We start from the raw sequence: 23,118 nt of genomic DNA, 5'->3' as shown, positions 1-23,118 counted from the left end.
TTGACGCCGCGCGTACGTGACGTATGTGAAAATACGTGAAGCTCGTTCTCTGTTCGTCTGCTGGACGGTAATGGCGGCGTGCCGGGGATCATCGTCCAAATGGTTTTTTACCCGGGAACAGCTCGAAACCCCCCCGTCTCGCCGCTGCGGAGTGGAGCCAGACAGAGAGCTGTCGTATCGACAGCAAGCCGCGAATCTTATTCAGGACATGGGCCAGAGACTAAATGTGTATCCTTCAGACGCGCTGATCAACAGCAGCAGGCCCGTTTCTGTCTCTCGCTGTGACTGTTTGTGTTGCCTTCTCACCGATAATATCTATAATTTTTGTGTACCATGAATATCTGTAATAACGCTGAACTCGGCTGAAATTATTTGAGCTTGTCAATTAATCCCCCTTATAGTAGTAGCGCGCACTTAAGACTCGGGCAGGCGCTTGCTGATTAATGTTAATGTTGTACAAATGATTAACGTAAGATTTGTATATCTATATATCATCTAAATGTAACATCATAATGAGCTAGTTGTACCTTGAATTTACGTTGTTTATGTTCAAGCAGCTCAGGCGCATTTGTGATGTCAGGCACGCGAGCAGGCCGGTTCCCGTAAATATTAAATGCGTTCTGCACTACTAAACCCTGTCAAGGTATGATTTATGTACATATTTTGACGTTTGTTTAAAATATTAGTATTGGTATTTCTGGCAACTTGTATCAGTACGAAACGCGAATACGTAAATAATTCGTAATACGTACGTGTACGCATACGTAATACGTTCAGTCAGTAAATGGCTGAAGTTACGTAACCCTACGTTTTCCTTAACTCTAAACATCAGTTCTCAACTCACAATAAATACTGCCATTGTTTACTTGCACAGATTTTATATGTACCACTCTTTCACCAAATTCCACAGAAATGTAAGTGTTTCCATCCATACTGCCTGCATCTATTACATATACCCTTTTCAGCCATATGAATATTCATGAGCCTGTGCTTCCGCTGGAGTGTAAGAATGGTCTTTCAGTGCAACTGTTAATGCGGTTTCCAAAGTGAAAGTGAAATAGATACAGTATAGAACTCTGTTAACCACAGCAATGAACCTGAGAACAAAATTAATTGGTTCTATATGAATAAAAGCCTAAATGAAATCTGTTCATTTAAAGCGATTGTGTCTCTTCAGAAGACTAAACTGCACAAATCATATAGGCTAGTTTTTATAATCTTTTCATGAACTTTAAGAAATCTTTGTTTACATAAAAAGTAACTTCATTTGTGTTTTAAAGATGAATGAAAGTCTTATGGGTTTGGAACAACATAAGAGTAAATGATGACAGAATTTTCATTTTGAGTGAAATAGCTTTTTAAAGTAGGCTTGCATCTTTTGACATGACCGTGACATTTTTTCTTTCCCCTCCAGACCATCTCCCCAACGACATTATTTCTGGCTGCAAAAGTTGAAGAGCAACCACGGAAACTCGAACATGTCATTAAAGTTGCGCATGCGTGTTTAAACCCCCAGGAGCCTCCACTGGATACAAAGAGTAATGTAAGTCCTAAGTATTATTATTGTTTTTTTTATTTTCTTCTTCAATTTCCTCAAACTTTTCATCACACTGGATAATTTCTGCTACACTTGCATCCATAGATTCTGTCATTACAGAATCAGTCGTCTCACTAGTCAACTCCAAACAACCTGACTTTGATTAGGGTTTCAACTGTTTTTAAAAATCTTGTCCTCTTTTGTCACACGTCTGTCACATACACTGATTAAAAGTTTAGTTCACCCCAAAAAACTCACCCTCTTGTTCCAAACCCATAAGATTTTTGTACATGTTCAAAACACAAATGAAGATATTTTTTATGAAACATGACAGATTTTTTTTGCCTCTATTTCAAGTATTCACCCAAAACTTTGACACTTCAAAAAGTTGATAGAGATCATAAACAAATCCATATGAATCAAATTATTTAATCCAAGACTCTTGACATGATTACACAAATATGAATAAATTTAATTTCGACTATTGTGCACATACGAATGTTAATCACTTAAAGCTTATTGAACATCGTTAAAGGGGTGGTTCATTTCGATTTCACTTTTTTTACCGTTAGTGTGTAATGTTGCTGTTTGAGCATAAACAATATCTGCAAAGTTACGAAGCTGAAAATTCAATGCAAACGGAGATATCGTCTTTTAAAATTCTGGCAGTTTAATGTCTACAAAAACGGCTAGTAGTGACTACAACGAGTTACTTCCCGGGTTCGTGACGTCACAAACCCAGATAAACCCCGTCCTCGGGAAAAGGCAGCAAAGTGGGCAGCTTTAGAGAAGAGGAATAGAAAACTAGAGGTGTGTGTAAAAATCTATTCATATATGAATCGCGATTCTGTCTTCTAACGATTCTAATTGATTCACAAGATTCAAAATCAATGTTTTAAAGCAGCTGTTCTCAATACTGTTCCTCGCGTCCCCTGCTCTGCTCTGCATCTCTCTCTCTCTCATTCAGCTCAGCTCCAGCAATGAACTGTTACAATTATACACTTATTTTCACATAGCTATGAGAAGCTTTAAACATGGACGCGCGTTCAGTTGCCGTACTGCATTAAAGCTTTAATCAGGATAAAACTGTATATTAAAAGCCAACATAAGCAGTAGCATTTACAAATAACAGCTTATCTAAAAGTATGAGACAGCAACAAACAAAAAACATAGACCTACCATTAAAAGCCGTGCTTGCACAGGTTCTGCACGATCCTCTTCAATAATATCCTCTGCTTCTCAATCGAGCTCAAACTGATAAGCAATATTAACAACGCCGTTGTGTACAATACAACCGGAGCACATGCCGCTGAGGAGAAGGGCGGTACGTTTAGATGCGCACCAGAGACGGTTTAGCCAATCGCTACACACTGGGCTAGCTAACCAATCAGAGCCCATCGCCTATTTCTGAGGGAGGGGCTTCATAAAAGAAGGAAATGATCAGCTTGTTTCTCAGAGAAGGGACAGAGCGGTGTGGAATAAAGGTAAATTATGTGAAAAATAATGCGTTTTTTAACAAACGAAGCATTAACACATGTTAGACTGCACCCCAATCAATCAAACACAATCAAGCCTAGAAAAATACCACTGAACCACCCCTTTAAAGGAAGCTCAAACATGCTTGCTTGACACCAATGAGGTTTGATCATGTGTGTCATGCAAGTTCCACTGACCATATTTGAAAGTTTTGAATGAATGAACTTTCAATGGAGAGACAGAGATCCATTTCCAGAAATCCAGAAATATCTCAATTTATTTTATATATTTTATATTCAAGATAAACTAATCTCTTAAGGCTTTGGAACAACATGCGGTTGAGTAAATAATTAATTTGAGCAAACTATTTCTTTAAGAATGACAGAGAGGAGACAGATTAAACAAATGCCTCTGTTATTTCTTTCCCGTTCATGTGAATCTCACAGAACTCGTGACTCCCTTAGATTCTCAATCAAGAACATAAATTAGGCTTACAAGTGAAAATGGACTAGTGAGACACTGACATTAGACATCCAGCATGAAAGACAAATAGAAAAAAATTGTGTGGCAAACAATTAATGTTGCCTGTAATTCAGTTAATGGGTTGAAGATACAGAAAGGCACATTACAAGCCTCATGTAATGATTGTCTATTGAACTTCAGGCATACCTCCAGCAAGCTCAAGAGCTGGTGATACTTGAAACCATAGTGCTGCAGACTTTAGGTAAGTCTATGGAAGGAGGTTTCTTTCAACTGAATATTAGAGTGGACATAGAAGACTTGCTGACAGTGGGTCACTTTTGGAAAAAAACAAAAAATAAAAAAAACATTTCCACTCAGAGTATTTGCCTGAAAAAAGTTGTATCATGACTAAATTCTCCAGAATGATGATTTTGAATGTCGTTGCAAAGAAACCAAATAGATTTTCAGTTAAACTGGGATGTTATTTTGCAGCATGATACATGGGTATCATCTCAACAATTCCACATTGTTTTAAAAGCTTTGGTCTAGCTAATGCATGATTATCTTTCATGATCCACAGGTGTTGATAGCAGTGTGATTCAGCTTTGAATTAAATTCATGTGCTTTATATTGCAGGCTTTGAAATAACAATTGAACATCCACACACTGATGTAGTGAAATGTTCCCAGCTAGTGCGAGGTATAGACTTTCTTTCATATGCTCTCTGCAATCAACTTTAGATATAAAACAGTGCTTACTTAATCTTTGAATCAAACTATTGGCTTTTGAACTATGAGTAAGCATGCAGTTCATGGAGAGGTAAACCTCACTGTATTGAGGTTAAATGGGTCTCATTCTTACTCGTGTGTATAGTTTGACTCGCTCTCATTCTTTTGCCATTCTCTCTCCCTCTCTGTTTACTTTCACAGCAAGCAAGGATCTGGCACAGACTTCCTATTTCATGGCTACCAACAGGTTGTTATCCAGAACCTCATTTGTTGCACTGTGACTGCACACTATAGCTTCCTTTACTGCAGGTTACCCTACCAGTGTCCAACACCCTCCTTGCACCGGTGGCTACTGGGACGCCCCCCCTCTCAAACATGCCCTCAGAGCAGGGTGGGGAGGGGGTTCGGTGGCACCGGCCCCGGTTGCAGTGCGGTGTATTGTACGGGGGATCATTGTTGGCACAGAGGGGTTGAATGCACAATGTGAAGTGTAGTGGTGCTCTTGAACCTCACGTTTGCTTGGGTTACAGAAGTGCATTTGTCTAAAAAAGACACTTTGGTAGCCTGAATAGCAGCTAAAGATTACACAGATGTAAACATTACATAGAAGTCCTCACGGTAAGTACCCAGACCCCTTTGTTTTTTCCTATGATTTTGTTATTCTCAAAGTGATAATTGAACCTTTGTTTTGGTCTTTCGTATTCAGACTATTTAGAAGTACATTTTTTATTTATTTTAATTTATTTTTGTCATTCAATGCCTGAATTGATTTTGAGATATAGACATCTGTTGTGCTGCCGTTGTGATATACCTGTTTTAATGCAATTTAACCCATTAAGGACCTGTTTGGTTTTCTATTTTAATTGATTGGCTATGTATTTTTATACCCATTATAATCTTTAAAAATTGTTGGTATCAGGTGTGTAACAAAAGGTCCTTAAAGGGTGTAGTCGTCATTGTAATTTAATCAAATAGAAGATTGTTTTTTGTGTTTGTCCCTCATTGTGTAGTTATTGTCTTCATTATTTTTAAATCAGGTTAGCTGCCATTAGTGTTTGCCCCCTTGTTTGCATAGGGATACTGCAGCATTGTATACGATGTCTGAACATGGGACTAGAGCGGCATATGCTCAACACATAGTCTGCATATAAATGGCCATCAGGGTTTTTTTTGGCATTTGTTTTGCCCTCAAACAAGAGCATGTTACCCAAAGGATGTGGGCTGTATAGGTTTTGATACACAATTAATGGAACTTAACTGATAAATTAACCCCAGTCTTGTATGGCCAATGTGTCCGATGCTGGATGGACCTCATAATTTTTATTCCCTTGTGTGTTTATCCTTGCATTTATTTATTTTTATTATTCTTTTAAATTTAAGTAGAGGCTGTTTTTTTTAGATCTTGATCACCTATAGCTAATGCAGTTAATGAATGTTGCAGATATCATTTGTCTTTGTTGCATTAGGATTTAAAGGCTCCTCTTACCCCATGTCCAAACATTGATTCTGTTCTGTAGCACAGGGTTACCATCCAGCTTTGACTGAGGATTCATTTTATTGTTATTTGTCTCAAATGTCAGTACAACACTACTATGTTCAATGTAAGATTGTTAAAAGATTGTTAGCATTTTTCTTCAGGGACTATTGATGTAGTTCAGATGCATTTCCTTTTTTCCCCTAGCAGAACAAGTAACTACCTTCCACATACTTTAAAATACTAACATTGTTTTTTTAGAGATGTAGACAAGTTTACAGAGATTAAAGAATAAGCACTTGATGAGGCCAAACAGTCAGCCCTGCTTTGTTTTTATTATGTGGGGTTGCAATTCTTATGTGGTAAATATGGATGGTAACCATATGCTTGTTTGCTTTATTGTTCCCTATGATTCTGTTGACTGAAGGCTTTTATGCCTGTTATTGAATGTACAGTAATATGTCAGTATCAAATTTATCCTTGATTATGAGTAACAAACCTATTGTTTTTTGCTTGCACAGATTGAATTCCACAAAGTAAAACTTTTTATAGAATCTTTTTTACTTTCCACTGCTATTCTAAATTTAAAATATAGGGATAATACAATTGATCAGCTGCTGATCAGAATTGGCTGATTGCACTCCAACATTAGGCCTTATAGACCATTTCCTCTTATGCCAATCTGTGTATCTTTACATGGATAACTTTAGTAATCCTGCTTTTTAAGTTTAAAAGAAAATCTCGATCTGTGCTTCCCTTCTCTTGTTGGCTTTTGCCCTTCAGTTTGTACCCATTGTAAACTACTGAGCACAAAACATGACTTTTTTTTGTAATGTCGAAATTGTAAAATGTTAATAAATTGCATGGTGCTAAATCAAGTAGTTTCTGAACTGTGCAGGTAAATTTTTGAAGAATGTTACTCACGACTGGGGAATATCTTAGTGGCTTCAATGCTTTCATAATAGTATTCTCTATTCTGTTAAATTTTAACACTGCCTTCTAGGGATGTAACGATTCACTCGACTCAAGATTCGATTCACGATTTTGATTTCACAATTCGATTTTCTCACAATTTTTTTAACAAAATGAGATTAAAGACATTGTACAGTAATTGGCTATTGCTGCATGTTTCTTTGTGAAATTGAAATATAACAAAACTAAATTGAAAATGTAAAACAAACCCCAAATCAAACAAGTTACACAAATAAAAGAAATATCTTAATATGAACAAACTAAGGCTTTGTCTGTGCTCTTTCCATTTAAAATTAGAAGCAACCACTGGATTTTAATCACGATCCAAACAAAGATGCAGCTTGAGTACTTTTTAATCTAAAGTAGGCTCTATAATTTCGAAATTTGAGGCAAAAACAGAATGGTCTGACTTCAATTTTGTGAAACTATACTACATAAAACATATCTGAACGAAACAGCAGACGAGCTGAATGAGACGCAGATTCACTCTCTGACAGCAGGAGGCACTTATGAACAGCAGTGATACAGTGATTCCTGGGTTACCGCTGTAAACAAAGCAAAGCTGCACTTTAGTGATGGGAACTTTAGTGACTTGGACCTTTGAGTCTCGTTCAGCATCTTTTTGGAGTCATTTCGTTCATTTTAGCAAAATTTAATTAAAATGTTATGTGTTACTTCCCTAACACGTCTGCTACTTGCGCAAATGTTGATCACACTACAAACTAGGGTTGTGCGATATTGAAGAAAAATGCGATATGCGATACCTTGTAAAAAAAATGTGATATTCGATATGCGATACGATATTGCTTAAAGTGTGTAAAATCAATTTCAATTATATTTAAAAATGAAAATTATATAACCAATTTGTTTCACATTCTTTCTTGGAAAAGAAAGAATCACTACAACTTCTGAAAGTGACCAGCAGTGTTTTAGCATTACATAAAAAGTAATGTCACAAATCAGAAAATGTCATTTTAACATCAGTGTGAACATACAAACAAAAAAAATGAATGACACTAATAATTTTATATCATTGTAACTTTGCTTTCCATACACTTTAAGTACTTCTTCATATACCACAGCAGAAACTATAGTCTGAGAAAGTTCAAACATGATTAAAGGCAAGTGAACAGTCATTAAAAAAAAAGAAATACACAATTTACAAGCATAGATAAAATAAACGGTAGTATTCAGATACAGAAATGTAATAATTAGGTGTAAAATAACACTGCATAGTGTTCACTGTCTGAATTAAATTTAGATTAATCTTTGTTATAGCTGTTTTGTTGTTTGATTAACATTAGTGACATATTCAGCAGCACGTATTTATAGGCTGCTGTCCCTTTAAATCCGACTGCACGGATCCAATATGATACACATCCGAATTCATTTAAAACATAACCGACTGCGTTTACGAGAATGATCGTCGAGACGGGTACTATTGACATAATTCTGTGTATGCATCTGTTCAAACATGAGGAGATGCGAAAGACGAATCAGCTCAGTCTGAAACACGCTTTGCACGTGTGCGGCAGAACTGAAGAGAAGGGATGGGCGATACCCCTTATTTTATTTTCGATACGATACTGATATTTTTCAAGGCAGTATCGTCGATATCGATTCGATACTTTTGCACTAAACTTTTAAATTATGAAATTTATTAAATTACTAAGAGTAAAATGGGTAATGAAAACCACTTAACTTTGTTTAAAACGCATTTTAACCCGTTTAATCCCAAATTTTTCCCAGACATGAAAATATCCAAATGATGTGTCATTAGTAACCCTTGAAATAATCAAAAAAAAATTTTTTTTGGAAAAGTGTGTGAATTTTATTTTATGGTCAGTCACAATTGTAACCGGTGGGATAATGCGTATACTGAATTAACATATTTCTGCAGTCTTAAAAATTGTTACATATCTTAGCCCAGCTATTTTAAACTGTTTGATCACATTCTAGGGTTACTATTATGCATAAAAAAAACCCTTACACAACATTGATAGGAATACTGAGATCAAATACAAAAAAATACAACCATCAACGTATTTCAAAATTGTTACTTTTTTGTAACATATATCATCACATTTTTATATTAGTGCTACCAGTATTACAACATTAATATTCTAACTTATTTGTAACATTTGAACTTTTGATTTAGTGCAATATTTTGTACTGCCATTAGGGACTGCCAGTGAATGGCTGTTGCATGCATAAAATGCAACCTTTTTGTTCTGACAGTGTATGATTTCTATTAACATTACAGAATAGAACATGATCAATATTATCTTTCAATGTTCAATTTAAATAATTGTAATTGCACAAACTAAGTAGGCTACAATTTCAATTTGTTTATTGTGAAATAACTAAAACATTTGTGTTTTTTTTTCAGTCCGCTGATAAGCTTTGTTCAGGGCTGCCATTCCCAAAAGCTTTAATGCTTTCTTATGATACTTTTGGGAAACGCAGCCCTGTTTGAATGCATTGTCAGAAGTGAGTGAACGCTCTCTGTGATTGATTGGTTCTGTCTTGCAACATTTGCGTGTTCAGATGAGCAGGAAAATAGTTATATCCTACACAATTACTCGCTAACAAAGGTTATTCGTCCAATTCAATGCATATTGTACGCATTATTATTATTATTTTTTTTTTTGTTAAATAAAACCACTGGTAAATAAAATGCACCTTAGTATCGATATTTTTTGTTCTCGTGTCAGTATCGATATATCGATACTTTGGATCGATAAGCCCATCCTTACTGAAGAGACTCTGCGCGAGATGCGGCTTGTGCGCGCGCTTCAGGTGTGAGTCAGACAGCAAGACGAGACGGCAAAGATTTGTTTTCTGCAACTTATTGCACGTAACTCTTCTTAACGCAATTCTCTGCTATATGCCTCGAACTAAAACTTTGACCTTTTGCAACGTTTTGATTTAAGTAGCCTATTATTAAAATGATTCGGATATCGCACGCCCTTGCGATATTTCGATATATCGTGCAGCCCTACTACAAACAATACAAAACTATAATGCTATTTGAAACAGAAAAGATTAATTCATTGTTTACCTGGGTCTTCAGTGACAGCCCCATAAACTTAACCAATGCCGTCTGAGCCGAAAAGAGAATTAATTAGTTAATCTCTCTCAAGTTTTCGGGTTTGAGTCGTTTGTTCATCACGTGACAGCCCCATAAACTTATCCAATGCAGTCTGAGCCGAAAAGAGAATTGATTAGTTAATCTCTTGAGTCTTTCGAATCATTCGTTCTTTTGTCACAAACGGGTGCGTAGTTATTATTATTAGTAGTAGTAGTAGTAGTATAATTATTATTTACTCTTACAGTTACGTGATGCGTTTCTGGTCTCAAATTGTAGCATTTTACTTCTTACAGTTTATGAATGTCATGATGGTTATTTTCCATAACACAGAATGTTGTAACAGGTTATAAAGAGTTGGTTATTGTTTTTAAGTCTCTTTCCGGCTCTGCATAGGTTAAGCTTATGGGTCTATCACGTGATGAATGAATGACTCAAACCAGAAGACTCGAGAGATGAACTAATCAATTCTCTTTCCGGCTCAGACTGCATAGGTTAAGCTTATGGGGCTGTCACGTGATAAATGAATGACTCAAACCAGAAGACTCGAGAGATGAACTAATCAATTCTCTTTCCGGCTCAAACGGCATAGGTTAAGCTTATGGGGCTGTCACGTGATGAACGAACAACTCGGAAAAACCTGAAGACTTGAAACCGGTGAACTACTTGTATAATTCCAGAACAGAACCCATAGGATGTTGCGCATGCGCGACTGAAAGAATCACTCCCAGAGATGACTCGTTCTACCCGAGTCACATTAAAGATTCGTTCAAAATTAACGAATCGTTCAAGAACGACCCATCACTACTGCGCTTATGAACACTACTTTAATATGCATTGTTCAGAGGCAAGATGAAAAGAAAATACCACGTAAACTTTTCTAAAGATGGTAAGTTCCCCTCAGAGATACATTCATGTAAACTCCTACTCCAGTTGTATCGCGATTTGTTTGGTGTTTCAACTGATTTGAATCATCACATATTTGAATCTATTTTCAACCGGCTCGCAGTTCATCGTTACATCCCTACTGCCTTCTATCTGCTAAGTGACTGATTGTTTTGTGCTCTTTCTTTGTTGTCTTTTTTCTTCCTCCATAACGTGCTGCTCTTGCAGTCTGCACCTCACCACCTTCTGCTTGCAGTACAAGCCCACAGTCATTGCCTGCGTCTGCATTCACCTGGCCTGCAAGTGGTCCAACTGGGAGATCCCTGTTTCCACCGATGGAAAGCACTGGTGGGAGTATGTGGACAGCTCAGTTACACTTGAACTTCTTGATGGTAAATGGACATTCCCGTAAATTACAATGTAAGGCTCATTTTGCACTATTTGCTGTCACCCATGATTTATATTCATTAAAATTTTGTTGTAGAACTGACCCATGAGTTTCTGCAAATATTAGAGAAGACACCCAGCAGGTTGAAGAGGATTCGTAACTGGAGGGTAAGTGATTAGAATAGATAAGTCATGCATTTGGTGTCTTTAAATTGGTTAATTTGGATAACGCATAGTTGTTGTTGTATTTATTTCTAGGCTACACAAGCTGCTAAGAAGCCCAAATCAGATGGTCAGGCCTCAGACAGCAGCTCTTTAGCGGGACCTTCATTAACCCAGGACATGTCCTTGATGGATGCCCTTCCCGGGGTTTCTACAAATACAGCATTCTCCAAAGCCTCAACATCTTTCCCAGTGACCCTGCCAAGCAACTCAAGCAGCAGTCTTTCTCTTGATTCCATTGCCAACATGCAGGGAACCTCATACACTTACACCGCCCCCAGTGACTGGCCTCAGGACCAGGTGCACTCAGACCAGTATTCTGTCAAACAGCTTCCCCCACACAGTTCTATGCATCCACACCGGCCTGACAAAAGCGCAGAGTATAACCCTGCCAAACATGAACACAAGGCCAGCGGTGGGGCAAAGCACCAGGCCACGGCCTGTCCTCCACCTGCAGCACCCACACAAAAAATGTCTCTGGACAAGTACAGGGAGAAACACGCTGCTGAGCTGGCTGTGCAGAAACGCAGGCAAGAGCAGCAGAACGTGGAGACGGAGGTCTGTGGTGCTCAGACAGATCACCACAAGCACCTGCCCCAACTGTCTCACGTGCAGCAGGGAGCAGGAGCCACCACTGCCTCACCTCTGAAGATGAAGCTGCCCATACCTGGGCAGGACAAACGCGAGAAAGGGAGCTCTTTAAAACTGCGTCTTCCAGTCCCCTCCCAGAGCGAGAAGGGGGGATCAAGTAAGGAGGAGCTAAAAATGAAAATAAAGGTCTCCTCTGAGCGGCACAGCTCCTCAGACGAGGCTGCTGCAAAGAGCAAACATTCCAGCCCGCTTGTGAGCAAGGAGAAACACAGAGACCATTCAGCCCATCGTCACCATAACAAACACGGCCACTCACACACGCACACGCATAGCGGCAATGGCAGGAGCAGCCTTGAGGCACCCGCATCTGGTTCGGTCCTTCGGAGCCCAGTAGGTTCCGGTGGCGATGGCACAAGCTCAGCTTCCAGTTCCTCACGCAAGAGGGTGAACCCCGAAGCCAGCCACAATCACCACTCCAAAAAGAACAAAAGCTCCAAAGGCGGTGCAGGTAGTTCCTCTCATTGTTCCTCTGTTCAGCAGTGTGTGTCATCTCACAGCTCTGTTCTTAACCTTCCCTTCCCCCTCCCCCTGTCACATACCAGGTGGGCTACGGACATCTCAGCACCCTAGTGAAACTGGACAGGAAACCAGTGGAGAGCCATGGCCCTGAGGGTGCCGGCCTAGCTAATGGCCAACACACAGACTACAAAAATACTTTTGACACGCTTGAGTCGCTGTTAAGTGCCCAAGGAATGGACTCTTGAACTGATAGGAAAGAGGATAAAATATAAAATTTAATCGAGCATAGATTTCATTATTAGGAAGAGGAAAAAAACAGGAATGTGAAGAGTAAGAGAAAGAAAATAAAAATGCTTCCCGATCTTCTGGCAGTTCGGTTCAGTCTCTGTATAACTGCTGCTTTCCTCAGTATTCCCTCACGAGCAGTCTATATGAATGCGTGAGCCAGTATATGAATGTCAGGGCCATTATAGTAAAAAAAACTTTTTGTGATTACATTTTTTGCCACAAGAAAATTTATAAGACTGAAAGCACCCTCTAAAATGACTGACGCTCCTCTCATTTGTTAAACAAAGTTAGTAGTAGGAATGCAGAATCAAGATTTAAGTTCCATAGTTCCTTGAATGTTTCTTTGTTTCATTTTCCCTCATCTGATACCTTCTATGTGAGCTGCATGTTAATAATGAAAGGGATGAGATAGTTGTTTACTGATTGTGAAGAAATATTTACATACATTCTCGTATGTTTTAAGCTGTACCATAACTTCTCAGGTTTGGAGCTGCTTGTAAAATATATATATATATATATATATATATATATATATATCCACTGTATATATATATATATATATATATATATATATATATATATATATATATATATATATATATATATATATATATATATTGGGGTGGGGGGGATTTTGTGACTCTGTGTTAGAATCTATCATATTGGCAATTCTAGCACAGCCTTCTAGTGATGTGCTCTAGAACTGGTGTTCCATGTTGCTATCAGGAGAGGGTGAACTAGCAGGCAATCCACACCCTGCCAATTACCTGGCATGTTGTCAGGGCCATGCAATTTGTACCTTTTTTGATCTTCAAGATGACCTTAAGCTGGATGCCAAAGGCTGTGCCTCAAAAAGTATAGTTCTATGAAGTTTACATAACCTTCGCTGTGAAGTGCATTTTATATAATTCTTGGTTTGAAGCAATAGCCTATTTTGTGCAACTCTTTAACAAATTACCAGAAACATATGTGGGTAAAAGGTGATTGAGTTCATTATCACAGTGCTGACCCAAAGAGATCTGGGATTTCATAGGCCCGTAACATTATTTCTGAATATGGATGAATGGTTTTGATTTTGATTCTTTTTAGTGTGAAGATATTGGTAAATGAGGCCAGCATTGTACAAATCATCATTTTACTTTGGATCGCTGAATTGCAGTTGGATAAGGCAAGTGCAAACCCTGGCACACTTTTTTTTGTCTTTAACCAATTTTATTTAGATTTAATAATAAATTCCATGGTTTCCACTACCTTAACCTCAGTCTTTATGTGATCATTTATTGCGTTAAGAACTTATTGGCACATCTGTCAAATAACTATTTCCAGATCTTCACTGTGTTATTTTATAAATTACATTTTTCGCCATGTTAAATTATGTTGCCTCACAATGTCAGTTTGCTTTGTATCATTGTTTTTAAAAGTCACTTTTTGATTTGGTGAATTAAGTTTTCAGTTCATTGGCCTATTGCAGGCTTGGCTGTGATGAGAGATGAATGGATGTCTTAACAGTTCCTCTGCTGAAGGTCGTTGCTTTGGATCTCTGTAAAGAGGAAAATTGTTCCACTGTTATATAACAAAGGATAATGTGCAGAGAACTTGCACCGGATCCGAGCGGCGCAAAAAAAATAACACAGAACCCATTATAATCAGTGATGCTGTCCGCACTGGATGCAACACGACAAATCCCAGACAGTAAACTGATGCCTCGTTCTATTTATGATTAACTGACACCAAGTTCAAATGATTTTTAATGGTCGCTTTGTTGCGTCCAGTGTAGACAGACATTAGCTGTTGTGGCGCGACACGACAACTATCGCATCCGGTGTAGACAGTGTTAGACTAATAATATACAACGAATTAAAAAATTATCACAAAATATCCATAGCAAACATTTCATTTCTGAGTAAAAGTCAATTACCTGGTTAGGCAAGCCTTGACAAAGCTCTTTGCATGTGTAGAGAAGTCATCAGTCAGAGATGGCATTAAGCCCTTTTGAGCCCCAATGTAAAAGAGGGCTGCCATCTTGTTCATGTGAGCAAGGGGTGGCTTTCCAGTGGCCATTTCATACACCGTGCAGCCAATGCTCCAGATGTCTGATTTTCGTCCATGACCTGTCTCACTTATCACCTCTGGTGCCATCCAGTATGGGGTACCATGCACAGACTTCAGAAGGTCACTCTTACTTCCAGTTGAAGTGTGAAGACAGCCAAGACGACGAGCACAACCAAAGTCGATTAGCTTGACCACTCCGTTGGGCATAAGCATAATGTTGTTCCCCTTCAGATCTCTATGGATGACCCTGTTAGCGTGAAGATAGGCAACACCTTCCAGAATTTGTCGAGTGTATAGAACAAAGACCATCTCTGGCAAGGGTCCAAACCGGCTCAAGATGTTTGAGATTGAGCCCCCTGGAACATACTCCATGAAGATGCTTACAGTATTCTCACAGAGAGCTGTGCCCAAGAAACCAACAATGTTAGTGTGATGAAGGGTCTTAAGAAGATCCACTTCTCTCTCCAGGCGTTCATACTCTTTTTCTGCCATCTCTGAAGTGGAAGCATCTAGTGCCACTTGTTTTACTGCAATCAGCTGACCTTGACTGGTTAGCCCGCAATACACCTATGAATAGTAATATAAAATAAAATGTGAAACAACTAAAGTCTTACGTTTGATTATACTTCGAGAGCTTTTTGCATATCATGATTGTTTACGTTAAAGATAAGAAGGGTGCTTTAAAATGATTGCATTTAAATGCTTACTGTTCCGTAAGCTCCTTTACCCAGAACCTCTCCCTTTGTCCATGTGATGGCATCATCTGAGCAAGATCCATTCGTGTAATGCAGTTCACCTGAGAATGAACCCTGATGGACAACAGAAACTCAATGTAACGGCCCATAAAATAGCGCAGGGGTATCCAACTCTGCTCCTGGAGAGCTATCATCCTGCAGATTTCAGCTCCAACCCAGTCAAACACATCTAAACCAGCTAATCAAGGTTTTCAGGGTTATTTTTACCATTATTACTTTGTAAATTACAGGTAGCAGGGCCCCAGACAAAAAAATTGAGTAAGGAGCCATTGGCTCCTATAAGCAAAAAAACGTAGGTGCCAAATTAATTTTTTAGGTGCCACAGAATGAACTTGTTTTATTTATTCTATTATTATTATTGTTTATTTATTGTTTTTACATTTTAATCATACTGTTGTGTTTATGTCTCATCTTTTCTTGACTTTATCAGCATTTTAATCCATCTTGTAGGTGACCTGGGAACTAAATGTCTTTTCTAACTTGAAATATACAGTCACAAAGAATTGTTCATTACACAGAATCTGTACCAATATCATGGACCATAAGCATCACTTGGCCACTGAGTGTAGTTTGGGCTCCTCCTAAGCATCCTATAAATGTTGTCATATTCTTTCACACATTCAGTCTGTTTTTCTTCATTAGTAAAATGCAATTTTATAAGAGTTGAATCATGTAGGCAACAGGTTAAGTAAAAATATTAATATGCAATAGCGCAAAAATATAGCAAAATGCTCCTCTTTAGTTATTTTTCTAGCTGACTAATGAGCTTATGGATACCGAATAGTTATTCTGAGGTAAATGTGTTATAACGTTGCAATGTTTAGTTTTACACGTTTTCCGCAGTTTGACACAGAAGGAGCGATTACATGAGACATTTCAGTAAATTGTACTGTTGGCTCTCTTATAAAATAGCCTACCTTTTGATATTAATTCATGTTCATTATTTATGTATTATAAATGGGTTCACTTGCCGCTTGAACTGAGGCGCTAAAGCGATCGCGCCTGCTGCATTAAAGAGCGCCAAAACCGTATTTGTTTGAATTTCGTTATTAATTTGGCATAATTTTAAAGCTGATACTTTGTTTATTAAAAAGTAACAAAGCACAAAGCTTTTTTGCGATTACTGGACGGCAAGTGCGCTTCATGATATTAAGTTCAAGCATTAACAGAACACAGTATATAGACTAAGATCTTGATAAGAAGATGCCATAGTAATGATTATAAACCAGAATTGTTAACGATATTGCCAATATCCACACAGCTGACAGCTCTACCCGTTGTAGTTTGTTCAAGTTGTGCACGAAATAGACGCTGCTTTTGAGCACTTTCACTTCGCACGTCTCCGTCATTTTCGATCTCTCTCGCGCTGCTCAACTGAGCTGCGTTCAGCAGGTGTGCGTCTGTGCTGCAGAGATGAGCACGGTTTCAAACTTTTTCCCACTAAAACTTTGATGCGCGTCGTCTCAGTTTAATACGTGAACATAACAAAAGATGTGATCGCAAAGCAATCAGGGAAAAAGGGCATTACATGCAAATATATAGTCTTCTTGGCGACTTCAGCGAAAACTTCACTCGCAAATGAATAGGCTATTTTTGGTAGCAAATGCGACCGTTTAAGTCGCAGTCTGGAGCCCAGGGTAGGTATGTTGAAGCAGAGTTGTAGTCTGAATTCTGCAGGAAAGTAGTTCTCTAGGAGCAGGGTTGGTTGATGTACAAGTGAGATATGTTAGAATGTTACCTCATTTAAAAAAATTCTAAATCTTGAAGGCACATTATTTTTTAACTCTGTGCTATCTTCCTTTTCAGTCTTGAGTGTTTCAACATCTCTTCTCTCGAGTGAGATCAACTCCTCTGCCAAAAACCTCAGCAGGTCATCTGTGAGAGGTCCATCGCCAACCTCATCTAGAAAGCTGTGGTACACAGGTGAGACTGTTCCATCACTTGTCCAGGTATTGATAAGAGGCTGCGATGGCAATTTGATTTCATTTGATATTTCAGGTTCACTTTTGGCACCTGCATCAATTGGAGTTTGTTCTTGATTTATTATTTCCTTTATGAGACTTGTTTTGGATACAGTGTTGGAAAGTACTTCCTCAATCACTGATAGTATGGAAGTACGTTGTCTCTCTGGGCTTGATAATTCCCTTCCATCTCCCTCGATGTGCATTTCAGATTTATTTTGCTGGACTGCTCCACAAGCAGAAGTTACAAGGACATAGCATTTATTCTCTGAAGAAGGAGGGTTTTTCTTTATCCCTTTGGTAACATTATCCCTCCGCTTGAGTTGCCTGCATTTAGCTCGACTGGATCTCTCTGATTGAGCTTGTTTCCTTCGGTTAACCTCCACTGTTTTTTGGCCCTTCAGTTTTCCATTGGTTTGTCTTTTAACTTGAAGTGCTGTATGGACCTGTCTGGTTCTCTCTGCAGAACTGTCTACTCTAAGATTTTCATAAACCGGAGTTGCAAACATTTCGTATTAATTGGACAAGTGCAAGCATTTTCTTTTTAATCTTCTTTTGTGATCCAAAAAAAGGTAGCCTAATATGGCTTTAGAACAGCATCAGGTTGACTAATTACTGGTTGTGAAGGGATAAATAAACTATGAGAGCGAGTGAGCAAAATAAGGGTTAGACCTAAAAGAGCACGTAGTTATTGTGTTGGGGCCCCCAAATCACTTAGTCCGCCCCTGAGTACAGCTTAGGGCATTCTGCGACCTGACAATTGCTGATTGAACATGTTCAGTCAGAGAAAGCAAATGGTGAACCCATAACAACAGATGCCGACAGGGGTAACTCATCGATTGGACTAAACCTGACAGTGTCTGTTGGCATTGTTAGCATCTATCTGTGCAATGTGAAATAGCCTTAACTAGTGGATCCAGTTAAATTTTTGGCTTACTGTGTTTGCTTATTCACTGAAATCTGTCAAACCACATTACAGGAAATGCATGTATGTGCATATTTCTGTATGTATCTATTTATCAGTGTCATTTTTTAAATGCAAGCAAATTCATTCCCAATAAACAACTGTCTATACTTACTATTATGAATGTTAGTCCGTGCTTGCAGCAGCACACTTGCATGAAGAAGAGGGTCCATTAGCATTGGTGCTGACTTACTGAGCTGAGTGACATGAGCAGTAGGAAGAACAGGTATTGAGGAAGAAGTCAAACTGAGTGATGGATGCAAGGACCTTATTTTGCCCCAGTCTTTTCTGTTGTTCCATAGGCTAGGCAAGGATGATGTCCGACTAAGTGAAAATAAATTTACATTAGCATGTTCACATTGTTCAAAGCATTTACAAATTAGCTATATCTTCTTTTGAAACATGCCGAATGTTTCTTAACAGTAAGGGCAGAGTTAAATCTTCCTTAGACAAGTTCCCCTCTCTTTCTCTCTCTGGATAATGGTACACCCTGGAACCGTAGTCTTATGCTGACAATGGCTTGATCCTGTAACTGTACTCCTCTATACAGTCTTTGTGTAGAAATGAGAGCCACTGAATGGACATGAGGTTTCATGCAGGCAAATTGTTTGTGAGGACCGTTTGTGCATTTTATGTTTACACAGCTGCTGTTGGTGGTGTTTAAGTATGATTTGTTGGCTTGTGATTGGCTCTCTTGTTTATCTGATTGCTAATTTAATTTGATGAAGAAGCGATGAATGGGTGTGTATGCTGTCAGCTGGCTAACCTGCTTCGCTTCCTCTCATCTCTGCCATCTTGTCTGATGTCTATCTTTGGCTCCATCCAACCCTCAAAGCAAATCCTGTTATCTGCAGACACACAGCCAAATACACTCTGGGTAAAAAGAGTCATGTAAATTGTTCCTCATGGTTATGCTGCGGAGCTAATATAAAAACTGACAACACCTATATTACTGAAGGAGAATGAGATGAGATGAAATGAGAATTATGAGATTTATGAAAAGAGAATATATATATATATTACTTAAAATTCAATTTTGTCTTATACTTACTACTTAAAATTAAACTTTGTCATCAGGAATAAATAACATTTTAAAATAAATGAAAAAGAAAACAGCTGTTTTGATTTGTAAATTGTCTTTCAAAAACATTTTAAAAATCTTAAAGACCACAAATCATTGAACTGTGCATATATACACACACAACTTGTAAACTTAATATATATACAAAATGTACCTTTCACAAAGTCAGTCCTCTCTAAATTAGCCCAAGCTTAAGTGAAACCAAATGTTTTACAGTTCCTGTGAGTCTTGCATAATCCTTATCTGTGAGTGTCAGAGGTTCTCTGTGGATGACTCTGTGTAGTCTGACTCATTTGAAACAGAGAAGCCCAAAAAGTCAGACACACCCCTCCTATTGTCATGGATTCTCTGAGGGACGGTCTGAGACTACTCTTTGTGTGTGTGTGTGTGTGTGTGTGTGTGTTTGTTTGAGGGTGGTGGAACAGGTTGCCAAAGCTTTTGAAAGCCCGGTGGACACAGAGAGTCACTGTCATTCTGGAATGATCTTCCAGGTGTACCTCTGACACTGTATTCTGTCTTCTAGGTTTAACAATGCACAAGTCTAGTTGTTGATTGACCTTGGTGGATATCTGCATGATCCTTTTGTGCCATGATAATCTCAGCTGAATCTTTCTGCAAAAAAATAAAGTTCAGTAAAGGAAAGATTATCAATGTCACAGCTGGTATGCAGCAAGAAACAAAAGCTGTGAGGTTGGCTGTCGCTTACAATAACCTTTCACAGAATCACACATGACTAATTCACCTGTTGACTACTGGCCATCTGGAGGCCATCTATTCAATCAGATAACACCATCATTAGCCAGATGTGATGCATGTGACCAAGATGCAGCCAAATGAAACGCCATGAAGGGCTTAATCAAAACATTTCAGAGTAAATAAACTACATTTAATTGGCTTTGCATTTACAATCCCACTGAGCCTTATTTATTATTTGACACCGTTCATGCCGTCATTATGTTTGTATGCTTTTGTTCACACAGTTCAAATGGATTTCTGCAAGAAACACTGTCAAGATTCATTGTATATAATGAGTAAGAAGTGGGAGAGCACCTGACCTTCATCCCATCTGAATCTGGTGTGCAACAGCCACGTGTAGGAGAGCAGCTGGGGAGCACAGAAGGACTCGTTGGCCAATAAGATGCGTCCAGACACGTGAATATTGTTTCTCCAAAATACAATACAAATACTAAAATAAGTCATCACACTGAGAACATAAACAGGTTTCTAATGAATTGCACTACAAATAAATGAATGATTTTTCTTATAAAACTGTTACACAGTTAAAGTGTTAAACTGTTTAAACAGTTACAACTGGTATTGCTGGTACCACTGCATTCACATGCTTGACAAATAACTTAAATGAAAACATTGATTGGACTACATATAAAATATTAAATGATTATAGCGACGAAAAACATCAGATTACAGTACAGCTAGGGGCGGACTTAACCAATAAGCGAGGTAAGCGGCCCCTTAGGGCCCCGGGTAATCAGGGGGCCCCATCTGATATTGCAGAAACCTATTTGCAGCGTTGAACAATAGCCAATCACAGACATATCTGTTAATTTCTTGAACGCATAATACTTTTTGCATAATAATAGATTACATTTTCGTTTTGTTTCTCGGCTAACCCTACCATACCGTATGCCTTCAGAACACTTTGACTATGGAATGAGTTGCATGGGATAATTTCATCTTTGTAAAAATATTGAAAAAGTTTACAATTTATTAATTGGACAAGTGCAAGCATTTTCTTTTTAATCTTCTTTTGTGATCCAAAAAAAGGTAGCCTAATATGGCTTTAGAACAGCATCAGGTTGACTAATTACTGGTTGTGAAGGGATAAATAAACTATGAGAGCGAGTGAGCAAAATAAGGGTTAGACCTAAAAGAGCACGTAGTTATTGTGTTGGGGCCCCCAAATCACTTAGTCCGCCCCTGAGTACAGCTTAGGGCATTCTGCGACCTGACAATTGCTGATTGAACATGTTCAGTCAGAGAAAGCAAATGGTGAACCCATAACAACAGATGCCGACAGGGGTAACACATCGATTGGACTAAACCTGACAGTGTCTGTTGGCATTGTTAGCATCTATCGGTGCAATGTGAAATAGCCTTAACTAGTGGATCCAGTTAAATTTTTGGCTTACTGTGTTTGCTTATTCACTGAAATCTGTCAAACCACATTACAGGAAATGCATGTATGTGTATATTTCTGTATGTATCTATTTATCAGTGTCATTTTTTAAATGCAATCAAATTCATTCCCAATAAACAACTGTATATACTTACTATTATGAATGTTAGTCCGTGCTTGCAGCAGCACACTTGCATGAAGAAGAGGGTCCATTAGCATTGGTGCTGACTTACTGAGCTGAGTGACATGAGCAGCCACGACCTCTAGTGTTCACCGCGGATACACTGGTGGTGATGTAGTAAACAATAGCTTTGATTCAAATCCTTAAGGGGAAAAAAAGTTAAACAGCACATTATCTAAACGTGTGTGTGTGCGTGCGCATATAGTATATACCCTATATATAGAGAGAGAAAAGCAACTGAATAGAAAACCATTTAAAAAAAAATAATTCGTTTACATTTGATATACTAAATATTTGATTCGAAATTTTGTGATTTTATTATACATTCACATACGTTTCGATATAACTGTTGATTTTTCCATTTCAAAAACCATCACTGAATGCAAAAAATCCATCCGCGGTTTGATTTATCACTCCAGCCGGAAGTGTGTGTTTGGAAAATGTAGTTTTCATGTCATATGCATTATTTAGACTAGTCGATGTATATTGTTTTCACTGTTTTTTAAAGTCTAGCTTGTTTGCTTTGTTTACATGTAAAGTTATGTCTATGTTTTGTAAAGCATCTTGATGACATCATGATGGCGCATATGTAAGTGTACGTCAAATAAACGATATTTTGCAAAGGTGCTGTTGATTTTTTTATTTATTTTTTTTTTTTTTTAAGTTTTATTGCTTTTTTTGGAAGGTTGATATGTAACAGAAATACAACATTGCCATCTCACCATAATTTCTTTGTTTACTTTAAAATCATAATTTTCTTAATGACCACCAGTTGTGCCAGGCTTTTTAAAGAATAATTTAGAAAGGCAAGTTACCTGTCACGTATTTCATGTAATTTTATTCATTTCACTTTAACCTTAATTCAATTACATCAGATTTATTTATTTAGCTAGCTAGCTACGTTAAATTCGTCTGCTTTGTTTTGAATGCAGATGTAGAGTGTAGAATGATTGTCGGCCGTGTGCAATTTTAGGGTTGGAATTATTTGTGGTTACTCAGTCTGGAAGATACATGCTGATTATGGGTCAGAGCCTTCATTTATCTTTTAATAACAGAATATGATTTATATTTTAGTAGTGGGATCGAATTAAAGAGCATGTGATATCTGGAATGAGAGTCTGTGTGGGTGTGTGACGTGCTATAAATAAGCTGGTCTGTCGACACAGTAAGATACTGATGGTTTTTATGTTTTACAGTAAACCTCCAGAAATCTCTTGTGCAAACACAATAGCCCATATTATCTGACCCATTGAGATGGTAATCGACATTTCCATGCCTAATCTGCACACAAAAGCGAGCGTAGCAGGTATTAGACTTCTGCTTCTAATGTAAATTCTCTTTAATGCTACCCTGCAGGC

At 38.1% G+C, this 23,118-nt stretch overlaps 2 protein-coding genes across 2 annotated transcripts; one reads left to right on the top strand and one right to left on the bottom strand.

The window, feature by feature from the left end:
- The first annotated feature begins 2 nt into the window (after positions 1 to 2).
- On the top strand, positions 3 to 12,823 carry LOC107555362 (cyclin-T2-like). Its single transcript, XM_016238126.1, is given in 10 exon segments — positions 3 to 228; positions 833 to 914; positions 1,415 to 1,543; positions 3,677 to 3,737; positions 4,112 to 4,174; positions 4,405 to 4,450; positions 10,851 to 11,014; positions 11,107 to 11,177; positions 11,268 to 12,396; positions 12,399 to 12,823. Coding segments are annotated over 10 exon segments (2,091 nt in total). The 5' UTR covers positions 3 to 70; the 3' UTR covers positions 12,587 to 12,823.
- A 406-nt stretch (positions 12,824 to 13,229) lies between these two features.
- On the bottom strand, positions 13,230 to 20,638 carry LOC107555330 (mitogen-activated protein kinase kinase kinase 19-like). The gene is made up of 8 exons (XM_016238087.1): positions 20,498 to 20,638; positions 20,000 to 20,054; positions 19,128 to 19,209; positions 18,477 to 18,685; positions 17,175 to 17,908; positions 15,389 to 15,490; positions 14,548 to 15,248; positions 13,230 to 14,169 (listed from the first exon to the last, which is right to left on the bottom strand). Exons 1-8 carry the CDS (start codon positions 20,501 to 20,503, stop codon positions 14,079 to 14,081), a joined length of 1,980 nt encoding a protein of 659 aa, XP_016093573.1. The 5' UTR covers positions 20,504 to 20,638; the 3' UTR covers positions 13,230 to 14,078.
- Between the last annotated feature and the right edge of the window lie 2,480 nt (positions 20,639 to 23,118).

Source organism: Sinocyclocheilus grahami, unplaced genomic scaffold, assembly GCF_001515645.1.
Source record: "Sinocyclocheilus grahami isolate Dianchi unplaced genomic scaffold, SAMN03320097.WGS_v1.1 scaffold532.1, whole genome shotgun sequence".
NCBI classification, from domain to species: Eukaryota; Metazoa; Chordata; class Actinopteri; order Cypriniformes; family Cyprinidae; genus Sinocyclocheilus; species Sinocyclocheilus grahami.
Note: the sequence above shows the minus strand (reverse complement) of the source record. Positions and strands in the feature narration are given on the sequence as shown.

Bases quoted from the DNA above. Each gene is read 5' to 3' on its own strand.
- LOC107555330 (XM_016238087.1), bottom strand. The intron at 17,909-18,476 runs GTAAGTATAGAC...CCAATTAATACG, and splicing joins ACGGACTAACATTCATAATA to AAATGTTTGCAACTCCGGTT. The intron at 15,491-17,174 runs GTAACATTCTAA...GTTGTCCATCAG, and splicing joins TTAGAATTTTTTTAAATGAG to GGTTCATTCTCAGGTGAACT.